Here is a 22762-nt window from a genome sequence, read left to right on the forward strand (position 1 = left end):
TGCTGTGGGTCAGAATTTTGGACATCCGGTTTGTCAGGTCGGCCCCTGTTTCAAAAGTCTTCTCAATTCCATGATTTTTGTTCAGTTCTGTCAGCTTTAGTGGTTTGAAGGGGTTGCAGTGTTGTCTTCCAGTTGTCCTCCTTTTGCTTCGTGAATTGCTTCTCTGCTTCATTGCTAAAAATGGCTAAGAGGGCCTTTGCTGTTTTCTTCCCTACCAGAGGGGTCCCCATTGCCATTTTTGGAGCTGCAGAGAGATGCCTGGGTGCACTTCAAGGTCCTTCAGGGAATAATACAAGGTGATATGGTGTTCCTTAGCCTTGTGGTCCCCCCTCATATCCCCACTCATCCCTGGTGTGGTGGATTTTTTTTACAAAAAATGAAGCCACCGACACCCCATTTTTAGTGGGATTGGTTGCAGAGTTCAGAATCAAGCACCTGCCATTATTGCAGGTTAGTTCTTATGTTCTTGACATGCCATGGAAGCACTTAATATGCTATGGAAAATCTGATGTAGCAATTGAACCATTAGCATCAGTAACTTACTATATGCACTCAGCATAATTACAGTCAGTGCAGATCAGCCGCAATATAGGTTTTATGGCACTTAGGGGGGTGGTTTAAAGCAGTGATAGCCATGCCTGAGCAATTATTGAACTGGGAAAAGAAAGAGAATAATTGGAACGGGAAACTCTCTTCAACATGAAAGTAAGTAATAAGAATTACACCTCAAAACACTGCAACAGCCAAAAGTGAAGTACCCTAAGCAATTAATATATGATGGCTTTAAAGATATAATTCTTCATGTCTCTTAACATTTACTCCCTTCCATTGTCTAGCTTGTAGATTTTATGTAGCTGGTGGATGGCTGCCAGTGTGTGCACTTACAAGCAATAAGTAAATACCAGATGAATTATTCAATAAAATATTACAGAAAGAAATGTAATCCTAAAAATACCCTAGTAAGGAGTTTGATAGTATCTATCTCAGAAACTCAATTTGAATAATATGTCTAATTGGATCAAAATAAAAACTGACCTATACTAATAGGTGCTAGCTATTTTTTTACTACCCATACCCTTTGACATTGATTGACAACTCGGTCTACAGCTGAAGAATAAGGCAGAACCCTCCCATTTGGAGTACAATTGTTCCCTCCAGCCTAAAGATTCAGCAACCCTTTCTTCCTATCCAAAACTCATTACAAACAAATCCACATCCACTCTCACTCCCTTTGATTTTATGTCTTATTTTTAAAAATATTTTTATTACTACTGCTACAAACCAATCAGCATTCTTATCAAACCAAAACACAATTCACTAAGGAAGTGTTTTATTCCAAAATACCTGACAGAGACTTTTTGCAATAAGGAAAATGCATGGGAAATGTGGGCTAATGCTTGTGTTGATGAAGGGTTGTCTAATCTCCCTGAAGACCAATCAGGTGCATGCTCAAGAAACAGGTCACCTCAAAGTGCCCTTACAATGGAAGACTCCCTCTGTGTGTGTGCATGTGCAGGTGTGCATGGAGCATCAAGCATCGCTGCGGGTTCCTGAGATGGAGAGAGGTCAATTGTGGGGAGCTCAGTGCACAGCTTAGGAAACAGCAGCGACACCTGGCATTGGGAAGGGCAGATAACCGCTACTGGTATACACGCATACCTCCCCCTGGTAAATGGGTTTTGCAGGGTTTTGTATCGTTGCTAGCACCTGTCCATGCAGGAAATGGAGGCCCATTTTATACTGCCATTTTCACTTTGTGTAGGATACCTGGGAAGATCAGATGCATTGAGGAACCATGGTTTCCTTCTACTTGTGTGATCCTGCATGAGCCTCCGCTCGTATGCTCTGCCTCCACCCCCACCCCAGAAGAAGGAAATGAGCTTTACACTTGACATTCTGCAGTGATTGATTCCCCTGAATCTAGGGGTTCCACTAAAGCATAGTTACCTGCAGCAGCCAACCAATGGCTTCTATAAAGACATATTGCAGTGCCACCCCCTTTACTGTTTTACTTGATGTTTCTTATTGATGAATACTCTGCCACCAATGAACATATTTCTTTTAAAAAAGAGGTGAGCTTTTGCTTTTAACCTAACCACAGTTCCCCATTACATCTGAACATGTGGTTTCTTTAAATGGTGGTTTGTTGAAACAGGATCAAACCACAGCTTAAAGCAAAGTGGGGAATCTTTTTTTCTGTCAGGGGCTGTAATTCCTTCAGCAATAACATACCAGGGGCTGTATGGCAGTGGTGAGCAGGACTGGAGGCCCAAAACAGCATGGCATTCCCCCTTTCTTCTCTTCTTTTCTGCCACCCCTTTTCTTTGCTCTCTGCCACCCACTTACCCCACTTTTCCCTCCTTGCTACCTATACAATTGACTGAGGGCTGCAGGAGGAAAACCTTCCCATCTCTTCCTCCTTACGACCACACAAGTGGGAGCTCAACCTTGAGGCTTATGCAGGTTCAGGAACTTAGGCATCCATGGTTTCCTGGTATGTCTCAACAGACCCTAGGTCAACCCTTCCTGAGCAGAGTAATTTTCACTTTACACTGGGCTCCCAGCTCCAAGCAGCAGGACTGACACAACTTTTAGTTTTTCTAGCCATCCACTGGAAAACAAGGGACAATGCTGTCCCAGAATCTTCTGTGACATGTAGAGGACTTTGGGACATCAGTGTAAATACCAGAGGGTAACAACCACTCCTTTCATTTATTGTTCCAACTCTTTTGTTTCCGTTGCTAGTTTGGGGGGGGGGGGTATGGGCCCTTTGCCCAAAGGCTTCCACAATCATGTCCTAGATGCTTAATCACCTCTGTAAGTTTTCTATCCGGAAAGATCTGGCAGAGCATCAATTTGCAAAGGCGCCTAGACACGTGGTTTCCATTGTCTTTCAGACATGTGGGTGTCCTTTAAGCATGAACTGAGAATGCAGAAAATCGTCTTTTGCTCCAACGTGCGACACACAGATTTAAGTGCCTTCTTTTTATGAAACCCTGGTCTGAGCCCTTGTGATTGCAAATGTTTTAAATGCAGGAACAAATATAACTTGTTTCCTTTCGATGAAGTTGCACACAGCATGCCATGTGATGGATTTTGTGGGGAGGAAAGTCGATAATCTAATCTATATGAGCCTGGCAGTAATTACGAGTCACTGGAACATGTAAACAAAATCTGAGAATAGCAGCAGACGTTGCTAGTGAGCCACAGAAAATGTAAAGCATATTGTTATGAGGTTGGGTGAGTGGTGAGGAAGTAGTCTTTATGCCAAGACCCTTCTAACCACTAGATCCAGCAAGTGTTAAAATATAAGCCAGGCTAGCTTTCTGTGCTGATGAGCCATTAAGGGAAACAAGGAAAGGAGCTCCTTCAACTCCTGGATAGTTAAAAGGACAAAGCCAGAGTTGAGACTTGAAAGTTTGCAGTGATGTGAGCTACAGGCTAAGTGGCAAACTGGGAGCCAAGGGAGACAGAGGGACGTTGGATTTCTGTTTGAATCCAAGGCTGCTACTATGGGGAAAAGCAAGGCCTTCTTGTGAACCCCTCCATTGCAGGCTAAGGATGTATATATGTGTAAATAAACCACATATCCTAAAAGACACCACAGCCAAAGGAAATACGACCCAAATATGAACCATTCAGAATCCCTGAAATCTCACACTGCTTGGAGATTGGGGTGGCATGCAACAATATATAATTAAACCTGTGCTCATGCTACAGGATTCAGTTACCCAAGCCCCACTGAACTCTATGGGGCTTCTAAGTGTCTATATACAGCGGTATCTCGGGTTACATACGCTTCAGGTTACAGACTCCGCTAACCCAGAAATAGTGCTTCAGGTTAAGAACTTTGCTTCAGGATGAGAACAGAAATCGTGCTCCGGCGGCGTGGCAGGAGCAGGAGGTCCCATTAGCTAAAGTGGTGCTTCAGGTTAAGAACGGTTTCAGGTTAAGTACAGACCTCCAGAACGAATTAAGTACTTAACCCGAGGTACCACTGTATTACTTTTTTATTAAGGTGTATTCAGCTGGATTCTATGGGACTTCTTTATATATATGTGTGTGTGTATTTATTTACATAGTACTTTTTGTCTGTATAATTCTAAACACCATATCATGGGTTCCCTCAGCAGACCCACCAAGTGTCCCTATTTTCAAGAGACAGCTCCAGATTTACAGAAGCCATTGTGGCACCTCCCTCTGCTGGCTCACTGATCATCAGAGTACTAGAAGGCCTGGTGAGCTCCTATGGTTGGATCATTTCATCTGTGTGAGAGAAAGAAGATGGAAATGTAAGTAGGACTTCTCTCAGCATCTGAATTCTGTGATGTTAGTGAATTCCTCTTGAGCTTTGATGTGTGAATGCCAAAACCATTTTAGCGACAGGAGAGTACTAACTGTGAGCCTTGTTTCTCACATTTTTCTCCTTTTCTGGGCTTTCAAGGCTGGGGAAAGTGTTTTCCTGGTTGGGAAGGAGAAATAAGATTTCGCCTCACCCTGAGACCACCCCCTCCACACCCCTTTCAGAGGACAGAAAAGGTAAAACCATTCAGCATATAGATGTTGCTTCCATAGTAATATTAGTCCCTAATGTTTCTTAAGAAAGGTCTCTCTGTAACTGTCTGAGGCCTATTTCGAGGTTCTGAAAAATAAAAATATTCCATGTTGCTCTTTGTTTCCCTGTAGGCTCTGCATACTTCCTGCCAAAGGAGGATGGTGGAAGAGGATGGCCCAGGAAAATATGACAGTAATGTCTATTTCCAAGGATATGTTCAGTGTATATAAGATGACATAGTAGTAGAAGACCTGAAGGGAGAGGAGGGGCCTTGAAGTTGCCCATCATCAGTGAGCAGCAGGACAGCAGACTGAGAAGACAGACAGGTCACCTAGCCAAAGTCATCCCTGCTAGGGTGAGAGGCATCCCTGCTATCTCTTCCAATAAAAAATGGGGGGGGGGGGGATAGCCAGAGCCAAAGAATGGCAGTAGGGATGATAATTTAGGTAAACTGATTTCCTCTCATGTGCTCCTTTGTAGTAAAATTTCAGGGTGGGGAGCCATGGAACTTATTGGAACTTATGGAAGGGCTGTATCTCGGGGGTAGGCAGTCTGATTTACATACAGAAAACGGACTGATGGAGAAGGGATGGGGAGCTGCCCCTTCTCAAGTGGGCTGCAAGAGGAAGGATGCTCCCTCCTTTCCAATCAGCATAGAAAAAAATAAGACTTTTTGCAGGTTAGTAACTTTTGTGGGTTATTCACAGTGCTGTGTTCGTATTTGGTTCGATTGTCATTTGTTTTGGTGACTCACTTTCCCCATTGCAGGTTGCAATGTAGGCTTGAGACCATCTTTTGGCAGATCTGCCTTCATGCTGCCCTTTTCCATCACTACCCTCCTTTTTCTTTTTTATTAAATTTTGTATTGATTTTACATTTTCAAAACGAATTTCCAATATCAATACTAAACATTCATTTTTCAATTCCCCCCTCCCTGTTGACTTCCCTCAGCTTCTATTTCTGGTTTATTACATCAAATGGTACATTCTGCTGTTTGTATATAATGTTATCACGTTATATTTCTTTTTTATGTAAATAAAGTTATAAATGTTTATTTAAATCCTGCCAACGAGTCCACTTTTTTGTTTTGTTTCTGCAAATATAGTGTAAAAGGTTCCCATACTATCCTCCTTCTGTCGCTTGACTTCTCGAACATCAGAGGCTGTGATGGAGCTGTGAGCTGTGGAGCTGTGAGCGCAACCATGAACCACAGAACCTGAACACAGAGTTTGCCCTCACTACCAACGCGGGCTAGAGCTCAACCACGGAATGAACCTCGCCATTTCCCCAGTGAGTGTGTCTCTTTCTCTGGGGTTCAAGGGAGCACACTGGCCCAGCTGCAGCATGCTCTGAGATACAGCACTCATGGTAAAGCAACCCTCTGAGAAACAGCTTTTCGGTCGTGAACTTCACCTTACAGCTCAGACTGTCAAGGCAGTGGATGGTATATGCTAGGTCAATACTGACCATTGTCTCTCTTCAGCCACATACAGTGGCGTAGCGTGGGGGGGTGCAGGGGGGGCAGCCACACCGGGCGCAACATCTGGGGGTTAGGGTTAGGGGGTGCAAATCCACGGGTTAGGGGGCGCAAATTACTTGCCTTGCCCCGGGTGCTGACAACCCACGCTACACCACTGGCCACATATGAACAGTTCTTCCTCCAAGACAGCCGCCCTCCAGGGGCACCAGGGCCACCAGTCTCACGGTAGGCTCCAGAGAGTGGGAACTAGGAAAGAAGCATGGGCGCCACCATGGGGGACCAAGGGGTGGAGATCATGGGACTTCTGATTAAGCCAGTTTAAGGCTGATTTTAAAGTGTGTATACACGTTCCAGACTTAAAACTGGTTCATCAGAAATGTTGCCTTCCCATAATATACCAGAATCTGTCAAGCAGAGGGAACTTTAGGGCTGGGCATCTCTAAAAGAATTTTCTGCACCCTCATCCAAACTACAATTCCCAGGGGTCACTGGCATACATAAAACCAATATACTGTATGTTTATGGTGTAGATAGGCCCCAAGGAAGAGAGCTGTGTGACTCGTAGCACAGAGACTGGGGTCCACAGCAATGTTTCCCTACCCAGCTTTGGCTGGCATGTAAGAGATATGGTTGTACTGGCTGGCTGCTGGTGTGTGAGAGACGATGGCTATGATGATGGAACATTTGTTGTGCAGACATTCCCTTTCCCTCTTGGCAATCTGATTTCTCCTTTTGGCTAACAGTGTCGCTGTTATCCCACACCATTTTCACGATCACTTCTTTCTCTCCTTCTGCTCATACTAATATTTCCCATTGTTTTATAGCTATACCTGGCTGGATATTGGATCGTTGTGTTTCAAACTTAAGATGCAGAAGGCAGAATTTACTGGGATTTCCCCAAACTTTCACTTTTGCCTTCTCTCAGCTTGCATTATTTCCCTTGAAATTTCAAGAGTTTGCCATACATTTAAAGCACATTATGGATGGCTTTTCCCAAAGAGTTATGGGAACTATAGTGCTACAATTCCCAGCACCTTAAAAATCTACAGATTCCATGATTCTTTGGGGAAAGCCATGTGCCTTAAATGTATGGTGTAGATTTACATGGGACAGGTTCAATCCCTGGCAAATTGAGGTAGCGCTGGGGGAAAAACCCCTGTCTAAAACCTTGGGAGAGGCATTGCTGGTCAGTACAATATGGATAGAACTATAATCAACAATTCCTACATTCCTATTGATGATTTAAAGACTGTCAGTTTTCTTCGTATAATATTTCCAGAATTCTAATGACTCTAACCCTTATTCAAAACCTTGTCTTCTCTCATCTTGATTACTGTGATGTTTTTTCTTTGCTATAAATAAGTGGACTTACATGTATGTACAGCATGCACAGAATTAGAGAGCCCTGCATCTAAAAGCTCCCCAAGTTATTAGTATGTACTGGTAACTGAGATGATACCTTTGAAACATGACTACTATTGCCATTGCTGAATTCAAGTATTATCAATTGCTGCATTGTTTCTGCTCTTCATTTCTCTTGCTCCTCAATTAAAGTCAGTGGAGGGAGATTAATTAGGACAGGTTCACCAACCCAGTGCACAAGAAGGCTCCAGACTCTGAGGTAAGTAGGCCTGCCTATCTAGAAAGCAAGCTAGGAAGCATAACCTAAGCAATTTCTGTTAAATGAGCCAGGCTGTCTTCTCCTGCCTGTCAGAATGTTTAGCCAATGCATTAAGTCAGCGCTGTGATTGATAAGTGACTTGTTTGGACACCAGGCTACAGGAATTCCTGGGATCTTAACCAGGCCGGATTTATAATGGCACAATTGAAGTAATTGCACCTGGGCCCATGCCAGCAGGGACCCCCGACTCTGAGCTCTCATTTTTTAAAAAAAAAAATCAGTCTCTAGCTTCTAGAAAGAAGTTATGTGTCATGGACTGCCCAAGTCAGGATGGCACTGATGGGTGGTTTGCAGAGGACCCTGGGGAGGGCTGGTTCACAGCGGGGTGATGCCCCATCTGCCCCCATCCACTTTGCAGGAGGCAGTGACATCGACCCCTTCACCTAGGTCCTGAAGGCATGAACAGAGGTGTGAACAGATGGAGCAGGTCCAGTCGCCCAGGCAGAACATTAGCAAGGACTAAAGAACAGAACAGCAGGCTTCGCTAAACTGTGCTGGCCCTTTCCTTTATACCAGGATTGCATGATGGGGCATCAACAGTAGAACAGTGTCCAGATCAAGGGAAGTAATAGTCCCAACTCTATTCTGCCTTGGTCACCTAGAGTACTGTGTCCAGTTCCGAGCACCACAATTTAATAAGGATATTGGCAAGCTGGAATGTGTTCAGAGGAGGATGACCAAGATGATCAAGGGTCTAGAAACAAAGCCGTATGAGGAACGATTGAAGGAGCTGGGTATGGAAAAGAGGAGACAAGAGAGGAAACAGGATAGCCATCTTCAAATATCTAAATGGCTATCACGTGGAGGATGGAGCAAGCTTGTTTTTTTCCTGCTCTGAAGGGTAGGATCCAAACCAATGGCTTCAAGTTACCAAAAAAGAAGATTCTGATTAAACATCAGGAAGACCTTTCTGACAGCAAGAGTTGTTCGACAGTGGAACAGACTCCCTTGGGAGATTGTGGAGGTTTTAAGCAGAGGCTGGATTGCCATCTCTCCTGAAAGTTTTAGCTGAGATTTCTGCACTCCAGGGGGTAGCACTATAATCCTTGAGGTCCCTTCCAGCTCTACAATTCTGGGTTTCTATGTTGTTGTTGGATCAATGTCGTCTTTGCTTGAGTGGCCGTATCTCCTGCAGTGCTGTTGGGTAAATGTGTGTTGCCTGCTACGCCTTTGAACAGCGTTTTTGCATATGTATCACAGATCTCAGCACTAAAGCTTTTTTTGGGGGGGGGGCATCATCTGAGTCCATGTTTTCCCATGACTGGGAGCCAGGACATTATGAAGCATAATGCAAAAGCAGCTATCTAAGCCAGGGGTCCCAACCTGATGCAAGCAGAGTTTCTGCAGCACAGACCACTTGCTGGACTTCACAGGGCCTCTTGCAACTCTAATTCCTCCACTCCTTTCTGGAACGAAAGGTTCGCCTGGGCAGCTGTGGTGGCACAAAGTTGGACAGGAGAAGGAGGATAGATACCACCTCTTTAGGTTTTTCAAGGATGTTGGGAGAAGTTCTGAGGCCATTCCACCTCCTCTGTTTTTGCTGTTCATGGAAGAACTGCCCCCTCCCCGCCGAATCAATTGAGTATTTTTATTATTTTATTATCACTTACTGTGATTCTTCCTTTTCTCAGTACATTTGCAAAAATTAAAATCAAAATCAAAGAAAGGAAGGAAGGACAACTCTTATTAACAAAGTTGCTCTGAAATGACAAATGATTAACCAGCAGAGGCTGTTACCAAAAGCAAGAATGGAAAGCTGACTAGGCAGTTCCAATGCAGGCTCAACCTCACAAGGTCCCCGGTTGGAAGGGAGGAAAAGCCCCAGAATGGAAAAAGTGCTAACTCTGTTCCCTTCCCCTTTTGCAAGATTTGCACAGCCCATGGAACAAATATTTGAAAAGAGGAAGGGGGAGCTAAGAAGTGCCATGCCTGTTTGCCTTCCCTTTGCTTTTCTGTCCATGCAAAGGCATATTGAAAAGGATCAGGAGAGAGAAGCTTTCTTGTCACTTATATGCTGATCAAGCACAGGATATCGTTTCCAATCAGTTCAACAGCACTTCTCTCTCTCACTAGTTCGTGGGTCCCACTTGGGGCTTCTGGCAAGGACTAACTCTAAGGCACAGAAATGTCTCTCTTCTCATTAATAATAAAAATATTTACAAAGTTTTTAAACACTCAGGGCTATTTCCCCCCCCAGAAAAGTTGGAAAGCTTGGGTATTTAAGTTGGCAGCTGGTTTAACTTTGTATTTCTAATTCAATGCAAGGAGCCTCAAAGTAGACTTGTTTACCCCAACCTCTCTTTAGGTGACAATTCAACAGATGTTTACCTTGAAAGAAGAGCTTGCTAACTTCCAGGGAAACATGCCTAGGGACTAGGCTGTGTGTTTTTTTAACTGTAGCAGTAAAAGGAGTTATTCTGCAGTAGCAATTGGACAAGGTTTGAGCCTTCCCCAGTGTAAAATGTTTGGCTGGTGGCAAAGCACAGATGTAACCCAGGTACAGTACAGGGCTCACCCGACAGAAACTGGAAGGCACTTGGTTTGTTTAAAGAAGCTCAAAGGTGGGAGTCCTACAACAGGGAAGAGAACTGACATTTTTTTCTCCAACAACACCCATCTCTCCCTGACAATTGGAAAGACACTCAGTCACTTATGCTCTATTGATTGGGATAATGAGGCAAGATGTGGCGTGTCTGTGCATTTACCTCTTGGCTGAATGAAGAAAGACCGGTATCTGTTTTGTGCCTCCTCTAATAAACCACGCAGCAGTGCTGGGGCACAATAGCTGGGGAGCTGAACTTGGATCAAGGAGGTCTTGGTGCAAATCCCAGCTCAGCCACAAATGACATCTGGTGACCTACCTCACTCTCTCCAGAAAACCTTGCCTCTGTCTGAAACCGAATGCTTCTACATTCTGTGTCTCTTCTCCTTCACCACCAGCATCTTACCAACCGGAATCATATTCTGCTGCATACGAAAATCAAGTCTATAGGCCACAAACCAGCACTGAACTCAACAGACAAAACAAAACAGCCTTAACCCATCTGAAAGCAACAGGCTTAATTCTGTATTGGTTATTTAAGGCCAGGGTAGATGGTTCAGACCAGGGGTAGGCAACCTAAGGCCCGGGGGCCAGATGTGGCCCAATTGCCTTCTCAATCTGGCCCGCAGATGGCCTGGGAATCAGCGTGTTTTTACATGAGTAGAATGTGTCCTTTTATTTAAAATGCATCTCTGGGTTATTTGTGGGGCCTGCCTGGTGTTTTTACATGAGTACAATGTGTGCTTTTATTTAAAATGCATCTCTGGGTTATTTGTGGGGCATAGGAATGTGTTCACCCCCCCCAAAATAGTCTGGCTCACCACATGGTCCGAGGGACAGTGGACTGGCCCATGGCTGAAAAAGATTGCTGAGCCTTGCTTCAGACCATCTGATTGTGCTAATGGTAACTCCACAGTACAGCTGTGTGCCCTTTCACTTGAGCCAAGCAGAGGCTACCAAAGCAGTACCCCCAGGCAAGCAACTCGTTTGCAGGGGTGTACCCAGGGTTGACTAGGGGGTCACAAAAATGCATCTCTCTACACTAGCTTGGAATGGCTAGAGCCCACCCATGCACAATTAGATGTGTTCACAGGTGGAGTGCAAAAGGCTCTCTCTCTTAGTTTCCGGTGGTGGGGAGGGACACAGATAAAGAGTGAGGGTGCTGTGCCGCTTCAACTCCTTGCCAAGGGTGCAAGGGAGCCTAGGTGCATCTCTGCTTCTTTGCCCTGACCTTTTTGCCTCTGCCAAACTTCAGGAGAAAGAAGTTACAGAGCACTCACACCTGAATCCTGAACCTACTTATATGGAAATAGCACGCGGCAGGGAGTTCTCCAGGATAGGCTTCCTACTGAGGGCAATGGGCTTTGCTCCTCATCCAGTGCTAAGTGGTGTTTCTTTGTTGTTGTTGTTTAGTTGTTTAGTTGTGTCAGACCTTTCATGACCCCATGGACCAGAGCACGCCAGGCACTCTTGTCTTCCACTGCCTCCCGCAGTTTAGTCAAGCTCATGTTGGTAGCTTCAAGAACACTGTCCAACCATCTCATCCTCTGTTGTCCCCTTCTCCTTGTGCCCTCCATCTTTCCCAACATCAGGGTCTTCTCCAGGGAGTCTTCTCTTCTCATGAGGTGGCCAAAGTACTGGAGCCTCAGCTTCACAATCTGTCCTTCCAGTGAGCACTCAGGGCTGATTTCCTTCAGAATGGAGAGATTTGATCTTCTTGCAGTCCATGGGACTCTCAAGAGTCTCCTCCAGCATCATAATTCAAAAGCATCAATTCCGATCAGCCTTCTGCCTTGGGCGTTTCTTTACTCCCAAGTAAATGAGAGCAGCGGGGGACAGACACCCACCCACCCAACCACGGGGGGGGGGGGGAGTCTGTGGCAAGCCATCGCTCCCCTTCTCTCCCAGCGCACCCGTGGCCGGCCTGCTTGCTTTCTCGAGGGGAAACTCCTGCTCTCTCCCCAAGTGTGCGTAAAGACGAGGTGGGAGAGCCGCGCTCCCGATTACCGTCGATGGATTGAGCGGCGGCGGGTGGGGAGAGATCGTTCTCCCAAGGCGGGCGCGCAGGCGGAGGAACGCGCCCCGACTCCACCGGGGTGTCGGCGTGGTGGCCGGCGGTCCGGAAGAGGGGGGCGTGGCAGCCCGGCGCCGGACCCCCTATCCTGCCCCGGTCCCGGGGGAGGAGGCTGGCGGCGGCAGCAGCAGCAGCGTCACGTGGCCCCCACTCCCTGACTCTCCCCCTCCCCTCCCCTCCATCTCCCACCCCCTCCCATCCCTTTGTTGTAGCCGGAGCAGTAGCAGCGGCAGCATCGCTCGCGACGGCAGCAGCGAGCAGCAGCAGCCGCCGCCACCGAAGCGCACAAAGGGGCTCCGGGAAGAGGCAAGGCGCCGGGGAAAAGGAGGAGGGTCGAGCAGCAGCAGCAGCCGCGGTTCCGAAGAGCCCAGAGGCGGCCCGGGATGCGGAGGGCTGGTTGGCAGCAGCAAGGCCGGCGGGTCCGCGCTCCTCCGGGCGGCGCCCGCTGATCCCCAGCTGGGCCCTGCGGCGGCGGCAGCGGGCCCCCTCCCCGGCCTCTCGCCAGCCCTCGCCATGGCGGCCCCCGCCCGGCCCCGGGCCTCGCCCGGCTGCTGCAGCGCCGCCGCCATCCTGGCGCTCGCGGTGGCCCTGTGCGCTCTGGCCCCGGCGCGGACGTCCAACCCGCTCTCGCCGGCCGCGCCGGCCGCGGATTGCGCCACCGGCAAAGGGAAGGCGGGCAGCAACTGCTCAGGTAAGCGCCCGGGACGACGACGACGCCCCCGCCGGCGGGCGGAGCGGCGCCGCGGCGCTCAGCATCCTTGCACCCTCGCCACATGGGCTCCTTCACAATACCCGCCGTCTCTCTCTCTCTCTCCCCGTGCGCGCCTCGTGTACCTTCCCCTCCCTTGCTCTCCAAGCTCCATCGCCAGCCCCATCTTTGCCTCGCTGTCAGTCGCTCATTTAAAAAACCTTCGTGCACATACATTCTCTCTCTTTCTCCCTCTCCCCCCCCTCACTCAGTCCCATGTTGCGCGCGTGCTTGGTCCGAATGAATTTGGTGGGACTTGTTTCTAAAGAAACATGCATAGGATCGAAGGCGTCGTGGCGAGGAGCGTGCGCCTCTCCCCGACCCCCCCCCCCGCGCGCACACGCTCCCACCGTCGCTTTGCTTCCTTCGCGCTTCTTTTATTTTAGTGAGTTTGTGTTTGTCTCCTGCCCAGTTCTAAGGAAAAGGGTCAGGTTAACCATAGTAGCGCCCAGTGAGGCAGGCAAGTATGAGAGACTTCTGGAAGACGAACCAGCCAGTTTTGTGGGTGAGCAGGGACTTTTTTTTTAAGGTTCCAGGTTTCCTTTCGTTTCAGAGTCATGAGCTACTCTAGACTGTGCTTTTAAATAACGGAGTGCCTTAGGCTGCAGACCCCAGGAGCAAGTCTCATTAAATTCAGTATGCCTTACATGGAATAGAGATATTTGTAGGATTGCTCTGTTAATCTACAAGAGGCTTTTCATCAAATCAGAGAAGTGTAATGTAGTTCTCACCTGCTGGTAAGCATGTTTACTCAGAATAAATTCCTCTGAGTTTAATGGGACTTGAATTAGGATAGTTTCCTAACTTGGAGGATGTGAATTTCAGGCAGGCAGGGCGGGGGGGGGGGGGGAGACAGGGACTCTCAAGCCCCAGTACCAGTTATTTCAGAAACTGAATGCTGTCTGGTTCCAAATGTGCTATGAAAAACACTGGCTGTATAACCTCATGCACATACAAGCACTCTTTCTCTACTCTTGCACAAATTCTCCATCCTTGTGCTTATGTGTTTCCCATACATAGATATTATCACGCGTGCATTTCCTTCCTGGTGCAGACACACATGTAGGACTGCTGTGCATATATCCATGCAATGCATCTGATCTCTTCGGTGCACGGTTCAGGTCATGAAAATAGGGAGGCGTCCAGCGAATCCGGGAATGAGAGCACTGACCTTGTGTGGGCAGTGAGGAGTCAACAGTTCATGTATCCGGAACTGGTGGCGATAGGGGGTGCCAGTTCATTTCATGCTTCTGGGAACAAAGACCTTGCAGCCCTGGTCTCAGAATGTGTTTTTATTTTAGTTGTCACACAAGGAGGGGAATATTTTTTCTTGAAAGTAGGAGCAAAGACTCAGCCCCAAAATCAGGAGGTGGAATTGTCTCTTTTGTTTCTGTCTGCTGAGGTCAGGCCCATCACCCCAGCTAATGAATGCAACCCATACCTTTCTCTCTCCCCCCCCCTTTTGTCACCTCTCTTGCTTAAGAGAATGGTGTGAGAAGCAGAGAATGCAGAGGTGCTCAGGTATCTGTAACCCATTTAGGTAGTCACCTTGCTTTTTGTCTGCTTCTTAGTGTTCCTAAATACAATACAAATCCTAAATCAAATCTGCTGCCTGTGCTGTGAAGCTGGTTACCAAGAAAAAGGATTGTTGCTGTGAATGCATTAGAATCAAAGAAAATATTATATTTTAAAAAACAATATTAGAGCCATGTCACTTGGCTGCTTTATCCTGTCTTTCCATGTGTTGTGTAAATGTCACAATACTCATTTTAAAAATGTAAAAAAATACCCCCCCCCCCGGAATAATAGAAATCTAAACAGGAACACTTAGAAAATACATAAGCTTATAGCTGGGATTGTGCTTCTAAACTAATATTTTTCTTAAGGATATTTCTGTTTAGTTCCTCCTCCAGACTAGGTATTTTACCTTCCTCAAAGCGTTCAAGCTGTTTCTTCTCCCTTTCTCATCTGAAAAGCATGGATGATTGCTCTGAAATGATTGCCAGTGGAAATTACGTGCAACTGCTAGTGCCAGATTGATGAGAGATTCATGAGAGGTACTTGGTGTCTTCCAAACCCATTGTCTTCCCTGTGAGATGAAGGCAGTTGCCACTTTGTAAGCCGACTCTGAGCACCTCGTGCTATGTGGTCCTGTTTGTACCATAAGCGCAGACCACTTTCCAGTGGGGCTTATTCCCTGGCAAGTGTGCTGGGGATCGCAGTCTTAAGGCAGTTTTGTGCTGGGAGTTTCCTTCTTCATTTATATTTAAACATCATCTTATAGCAATTTCAATTTAGAGTACCTTCACTAGATTCTGCCAATATTGATTAGCAAATTTCTCAGAGAGGCACATGACGCAAAAGCCACAATGTAAATTTCATCTTTGTTTGTTCTCTGTTCGCTTGTTGGGTTCTTCATGCTCCAATACCAGACATGTTGGTGGTGTTGGGGAGTAAATCACTGTTCTTCCATCCTTAACTCCTGCCCCTTTTGCATTCCCTGAGATGACTGTTTGAGTTTTATGCAAAGAAAGATTAGTAGGTTAATGTGCTACTGCCAAATACCAGCTTACTTGACAGGTACATATTACCACGTGGGGGGGGAGGGAACTCTGTAAGATTCACTTTAGAAAGCTAGCAAACAAATCTAGTTTCCAAAATAAAGTGTAGAACATTAAAGTGATGTCTTTGTATCACAAAATAACAGTGTTCTCAAAGCAAAGAGGTGAAATGACACCATACGAAACAGGCAGAGTGATGGGAACCAGTAGAACATGCACAAAAATATAAAATGAAAGCTAGGAGTGGAAAGCAGTGTTGTTTGCTTTTTTCAGGTGAAGATTTTCTTTGGCAAGCCAGGATCTTCAGCCTGCACAATTCCACAGACTTTTCCTTAGATTGAAAGTTACTTCGTTTGACTACAGTTCAGATTTCCAAGCCTAATTAATTCATCTGAATTGTGCCACTGCATAGATGCTCTTTTCAAGGTTTAAGTGCTGATCTTTTTGTGTGCGGCCTCTACTTCCCCAAACTGATAAACTAGTCTTGTGGGAACCATGTTTCTCATCTTTCCACTTTGCTTCTTCAATGTGTTCCTGCCATGTCTTACTGATGCCATTTTACTGCAACTGCTGTTGTGGTTGTCCATGTGCTCCTGAAACACACATTATTACTCATTTTGTATGGGTCTCCCTTCCCTGTACCAGAAATAACCAAATGACAGAATCACATAACCTCACCAGGATTACATAGGTATAACACACATTGACATTCTTTTCCCGTAAAAGCCAGCGGATGTTGGCACAAGCAGTTCTAATGAGTTCCCTGAGATCCTGTGTAGTTGTTTCATTCAGACATTATTTGGTTTGCTGTGAGATCAAGTCACCAGACAATCCTACCACAATAGTTACATATTAACTGGATCTTTACCAGAAAGAAAATAAGGTAGAAGTTAGCTGTGGAAGCTGCATCCCCTTCCTCTGTTCTCTGGGCTTTTGGTTGAATGGGATAGTGGTGTTTGTATAGTGGCATAGATCCTAAAATAAGTTTAAAGGAAGTTCATGGAAATAAGATTTCCATCTTTTCCTCCCTGACCCCGTACCCCATCCTACATTGTTCAGGAGGACACCCCACCCCCACAGAGGCATGCAGGCTGCTGCAGTGGGAAGAAGGGGACAGGATACTTTAGTCAGATTATCTAAGGACATAAGACCATGTATTCATTTTGTGATAGTTGTTCAGCTCTGTTGCTACATCCGGGTGGATATGCTGTACATCAGAACGTGGACCTGCCTGCTTTGTTTAGGACAGAGGTAGGAAACCTGTGACCTTTGGTTGTTTAGTGGTTTAGTCGTGTTCGACTCTTCATGACCCCATGGACCAGAGCGTGCCAGGCACTCCTGTCTTCCACTGCCTCCCGCAGTTTGGTCAAACTCATGCTGGTAGCTTCGAGAACACTGTCCAACCATCTCATCCTCTGTTGTCCCCTTCTCCTTGTGCCCTCCATCTTTCCCAACATCAGGGTCTTTTCCAGGGAGTCTTCTCTTCTCATGAGGTGGCCAAAGTATTGGAGCCTCAGCTTCACAATCTGTCCTTCCAGTGAGCACTCAGGGCTGATTTCCTTAAGAATGGATAGGTTTGATCTTCTTGCAGACTCTCAAGAGTCTCCTCCAACACTATAATTCAAAAGCATCAATTCTTCGGCAGTCAGCCTTCTTTATGGTCCAGCTCTCACTTCTATACATTACTACTGGAGAAACCATAGCTTTTACTATACGGACCTTTGTTGGCAAGGTGATGTCTCTGCTTTTTAAGATGCTATCTAGGTTTGTCATTGCTTTTCTCCCAAGAAGCAGGTGTCTTTTAATTTCGTGACTGCCGTCACCATCTGCAGTGATCATGGAGCCCAAGAAAGTGACCTACCAGGTGTTTTAACTTCCACCATCCTCAGCTTAGCATGGCCAATGTTCAGGGATGATGGCAACCTCAGATCACAGGTAGGACCACACTGTTCCCATCCAAATTTAGGAAGCTTTGTTTTGTGCATTGCTTGCACATCTGGAGGATGAAGTTGGTTTTGCATTTAGCCTCACTCTTCAGCTCAGAGCTATAAGAGTTCCTTCTGCACTGAAATAACCTTTGCTTTTAATAAGCCTGCTCTTCTATCTTTTTGCAGAAGTCAGCCTCTCAGAAATTTAGCAGGTGAAGTTTTTTCCTGCCACTTATTTCCACAAGGAAGAGATTACCCTACAGAGTTCCTTCTGGTCAAGCTCCTGTTAAGTTCGTGCGGGCACAACTAGTAAACAAAAAGGGGCAATGAGACAGACATACAAACCCAGCATGGTGACCTGCTTGTAACTAGGTGATTAGTTACCTAGGTGTAACTATGTGGTATCCTTCATGTGTCCTGAAAAGGAGAGGAAAGTTCTTATTTTCCTAAAGAAATGAGTGTTTTGGTGAATCTGCATTCACCTGCACTCATATTTACTTAAGCAAACAAAATTGGCATCTTCTGTAGGGATCATTCAAAAGGACACAGCATCTGTGCTGCTGTTATTTATTTCTTGTGTTAACTGGTACTTAAATGAAAATAAGCCACAGGCCTTACCCTTGGGCTTCCCAACTATAGAAAAGGAAGACAGAAGGGAAGGAAAAGGAAAAGGTAGAAAAAGAAGGGATATCTGAACAGAAGAGGAAAGGAATTAATGGTCCTTAACATCCAGTAGGGGTCAGGCCTGTGCCCTTGCTAGGTATGAATTCAGCATCCCTAGCTGCCCTTCATTCTTTGGCCAGTAACTGAGACCAGTACAACCTTCTCCTCTAGGGCAGCTGACAATTGGGGAAGAGTTCTTTCTAGTGGAGCAGGGGGCAGATTAGAAAGCAAAATCCCTGCATCTGTTTCTTATCCTGCCAAAGGCTCATTTCCTCCCTTGCTGTGATATTCTTCCTGAGAAGGGAGAGAGCGCAACCTTCCTGGGCCTGGTGTGACCTTTCCCTTGTTTCAAAGCTGTCCTGCTTTTAAAGAACTGGTGTTCCTAAAGCAGCTGAAAGGATGTAACAGCTTCAGGTTGCTTTCTGGCTCACCCTGTGCTTTTCAGCCAGACGGCCCTCTTTTTTCATGCTGGATTGGAGTGGGGGGGGGGGAGAGAAGTGTCCCCCGACTGTTTTGAGCACACATGAGAGATGTTTCTCTGCCACCAATTCTGTGAGCAGGAGGCAGCTGGTCTCCAAGGAACAACTGAACAGCAAAACTGCAGGAAAGCTGCAAAATGTAGCCTTGGTAGCAGAATTCCGTTTCCTAAGTATCTCAGCTATTATATGTTCTGTATATATATGCCAACCTCTTCAAGAATTTTGGCTGCCAAAGGAGGGACTAAGTTTTTCCCTGTGCTACTTTTCTAGAAAAAGAGGCACCAGAACTCACCATAGACACCTCCCTTGTGCTCTTATAATGGCAATTGCACCCACCTATGAGGTGCCAGAACTGAGTTCTGGTGGATTCTGACTGGATAAAAAAGCTCTGGCTTTTCCCATCTTCAAGTAGAGTCAGTGTTCTGCATAGGTTATTACTCCTCCTTTTGCCTAATGGAAGAAGACTAAATTATGCAAAGTAAGAGTAATCATGGGCATTTTAAAATGCAGATACTTTATACAAGTTACAGAACGGAGGGTTGGCTCTTGTAACAAAAACGACCAAGAGTCTTGTGGCACCTTAAAATGTAACCAATTTATTCTGGTATAAGCATTTGTGGACTGCTGTTATCCATGAAAATTTATCCCATAATAAATGGGTTAGTTAATTTTTAAGGTGCCACAGATAACTGGAGTTACCTTGGGGCAGATCTTTTTTAAAAAACCTGAATGCTCAGTTCCAGTAAACCCCCCCTCCCCCGGCTGACCAGATGGACTGAGGTGTAAAAAACTCTGCTGGATGCAGTCAGATTATGAGTCCATCTAACCCAGTATTGTCTGCTCTGACTGACTGGCACTAACTCTGTGGCAGAAGCCTTTCCCAGCTACATTAATTGTGAATCTTTTGCTGGCCGAGCCTGGGAATTTCTGAATGCAAAGCCTGTGCCCTTTCAGCTATGATCCTTACCCAGATTTTTTTGAAAGCCTTTCTTCTTCATGATTTTTTTCCTTATAATTGATTTTGTATGCTGTTCTTACATAGTTCATCCAGTGGTTTCCCATCCAAAGGGCTGATTAAGTCCACACCTACTTCAGCAACATCAGTTGCTCTGAAACCACTTACAAATTTCCCCTCCTCAATGGAAGCTGCTCTTTGTAGGAAAGGGGGTTCTTTGCCTACCCAATGAACAGTTCAAGGAGCATGTTTATATGGTGGGGTGTGTCTGTGTGTGTGTGGAATGAAGGCGTTCATTTCACTAAACATTTGTCTTGGGCTTGACAAATTTTCCAGGGTGGAAAGAATCATAAAAACCCATTATAACACTTCAGACATCTCTTTCCACCCCCTGCAAATGCATGGAAACAGAAGCAAAAAAGAGGAGACATTCTGCAATGGTGTATTAGTAATGGCGTATGGGAAATAAAAGTAATGAAATAGGTCTCATAATAATGAAATACTAGGGAAGATGGGAAGTAAGGGAATCATGAGCTTTGCTGACAGATGATGCCAGTAATGCAAAGGCAGCATTGATCATCTTAATGGACAAGTAGCCCCAGCTTACTGTCATAGAATGGGCTTCCGTTACCCTGCACCTGCTTTTTCTTGATCATAGACATGCTGGAAAGCATTTATAGTTCAAATGAAATTGCAAACTATTTCTCGGGTTCACATTTCAGCTGAAAGAGATGTTCTGCTGTGGAACCACGGTCTCTTCCGAACAATTGCAAAATAGCAGGGAAAGGGTGACATTTGCTGGGTAGCACTGACAGGAGAGGGGTGTTTAACTCTTCCCTTCCTCACTGCTTTTCTCTGCAACCCTTTTCCTCCCCCAGCTACTTTGCTGTATGATGCAAGAAATGCATGCCAAGGAACCGCAGCCAGAGGGGATTGTTAAGTGCCTCTCATGCAGTTTGCCTACTTCTCCATGCAAATTTTCCTCCTTCCCTCTCCTGTTTAGCAGCAAGTGGTATTCTGAGCCTTTCAAAAGACCTCAGAAAAACATGGTAGGCATACAATGGGAACTTGCAGGCTTATAAGAACAACAGGGAGAAAAGGCATGACAGCTTATTTAAAGAGGACAGCTAATCTAAAACAATAGAAAGAGTACTTTCAGATATATCTTGCTTGTTGATTAGTAATTTAATCTACAGTGACAACTTTACTGTGTCTATTTAGATATTGCATTTCTTTCCTGATCTCATACCTCATTGACTGCCATAGTTGGATTCAATGTATATTAAAATTAGTTTGTGTCTCAGTAGTCAGAGCAACTATGTGTATGGGGTGTTAGGAGAGGGGTAGTACCTCTGGTGGGGGACATGTTGTGCTTCTTCTGGGGTAGTTTGTCCACCTTTGGTCTCCATCCTGTACTCAGCTCCCACCTGTGGCTCCTAGAAGCTGTCAGCATGTAACAGAAGCCACACCTCGGGAACGGCTGGCTAAACCAGGTGAGGGTAGCTGATAGCTCTCAAATACTTGGAATGTTAGGGACTTCTCCTGCATGCAAAGACAGGCTCTGGCAGATTTGAGACCAATAGTGGGTCCAACGATCAAGAAGGCAGTTTCTGCATGAGCTGTAGAGGGAAGTGGGGGCAGATGGGGCTCATCAACCTGGGAAGAAGAGAAAAGGACCTAAGCCTCTGCTGCCTTGCAGCTATACTGATTTGTGAAAAAGGCTTCGGGAGTAAACCCCGTGGACGAATCTGTACCTGCTGACTTGCAGGACATCTTTGGAAGAAGAAAATGCTAAGGAGTAAACCCTACACAGATCTGAAGTGGAGTCCCTAAGGCAGTTGGATGGCATCTTGTATGCCACCTTTCAACAACTCCTGACAGCAAGCTGGTGCCAAACGCATTACTCTCCTTTGGATTGTATCAGCGAGGCAGGGGTTTGTGGGTTGCCATCTGGGCAGCCCAGGACCTCCATACACCCTGCCCAGGCTTGTGCCCCAGAGAGGTCACTTTGGTGCTGCTAACACAGCAAAAACAATGCGGGAGACAGCAGTTACAAGTTACTGGTCTCTGCAGCCACAGCGGTTGCTGTGATTCTTCAGCGATTTGGCTTCACCCCAGGAGGTGCACTCAGTTGTCTCTTAAGACAGATGGATGCCAACAAAAAAGTCAGAGCAACTGAGGACACATTGTGAAGCCATCAAACTACTGAGTGGTTTTGGAGAGTAAATATGTCTGAGCAAAATTTACAGCTCTAGTCTAGGACTGAATGGGAATCCACAATGGGCCAGGTCCGGAAAGCTTTCTTCTGGGCTGTGTCTTACCCTGCAGAGTACAAAACAAGCTCAGTGCTTTTTATTCTGGACTAGAGTTTGCCAAGCAAGCATGTTATCACATGTTATCCAAGCAAGTGATCACAAGTTGTTATTAAGTGCAGGGTTTAGGGAAACATCTTAATCAACAACCAAGCAGCTTCATTTGCAAGGAGTCTTCCCTTCAGCTTGAAAACCTCGTCATGCATTAGTATCGGTTGGATTATGTGTGGGAATTATTAATTGGTTGTTATTCTGAAGTGTGTTCATAATTCTGATATGCAGTCTAGACTGAAACCACCAAACAGACTAGCAAAACAGGATCAAAATTACGGTAGAATTTGACAGTGTAGAAATTGCAGGCTACCTAGGAAGAGGCTGCTGCTACCAGCACCATATTGGAGCCTTTTCAGTGGAAACTTGGCTACCATTTTCCAGGAATACTAGGTGGGTTTCTACACTATTATAACACCACCACCTCGTGCAGTGGTGCCTCATTTTCTCCCATCTCATAGGAGTGAATGGAAGCATTCTCTAAAATGGGAGAAATTCTTATTGCTGGAGATGCCAGTGTTTGGGGAGAAGATAATGTTTTACCTTCTTTTTACCCTGGTATGTTCCTGATTGTAACCTATTGACTTTGACCCACAGAACTGAGTTAGAGGCACTTGGAAATACTGTAAGCCAGCTGCTGTCTGCATATCCAGACCTCTTTCTCTACATGTTCCATTTCGTGTTGTCATGTTAAAGTGTTTTGGAAATAAGAACTAGATGATATATCTGTAAC

The 22762-nt window shown here is 45.8% G+C and overlaps 1 protein-coding gene across 2 annotated transcripts in view; it reads left to right on the forward strand.

Moving 5' to 3' along the window:
• Positions 1 to 5981: 5981 nt before the first annotated feature.
• The window catches only part of TMEFF1 (transmembrane protein with EGF like and two follistatin like domains 1), a gene marked incomplete at its 5' end in the record, with an annotated part of 73767 nt that continues 56986 nt past the window's right edge, over positions 5982 to 22762 (forward strand). The window contains 2 exons of one of the 2 annotated variants that reach the window (XM_083749722.1): positions 5982 to 6052; positions 6208 to 6260. In XM_083749722.1, coding sequence (XP_083605848.1) covers positions 5997 to 6052; positions 6208 to 6260 — 109 coding nt within the window. Of the gene's footprint in view, positions 6053 to 6207; positions 6261 to 12845; positions 13024 to 22762 lie in introns of those variants that run through there. The other variant, XM_083749721.1, reaches the window with a different exon arrangement.

The sequence above is a fragment of the Podarcis gaigeae genome (genome assembly GCF_964106915.1).
Source record: "Podarcis gaigeae genome assembly, chromosome: 7".
NCBI classification, from domain to species: Eukaryota; Metazoa; Chordata; class Lepidosauria; order Squamata; family Lacertidae; genus Podarcis; species Podarcis gaigeae.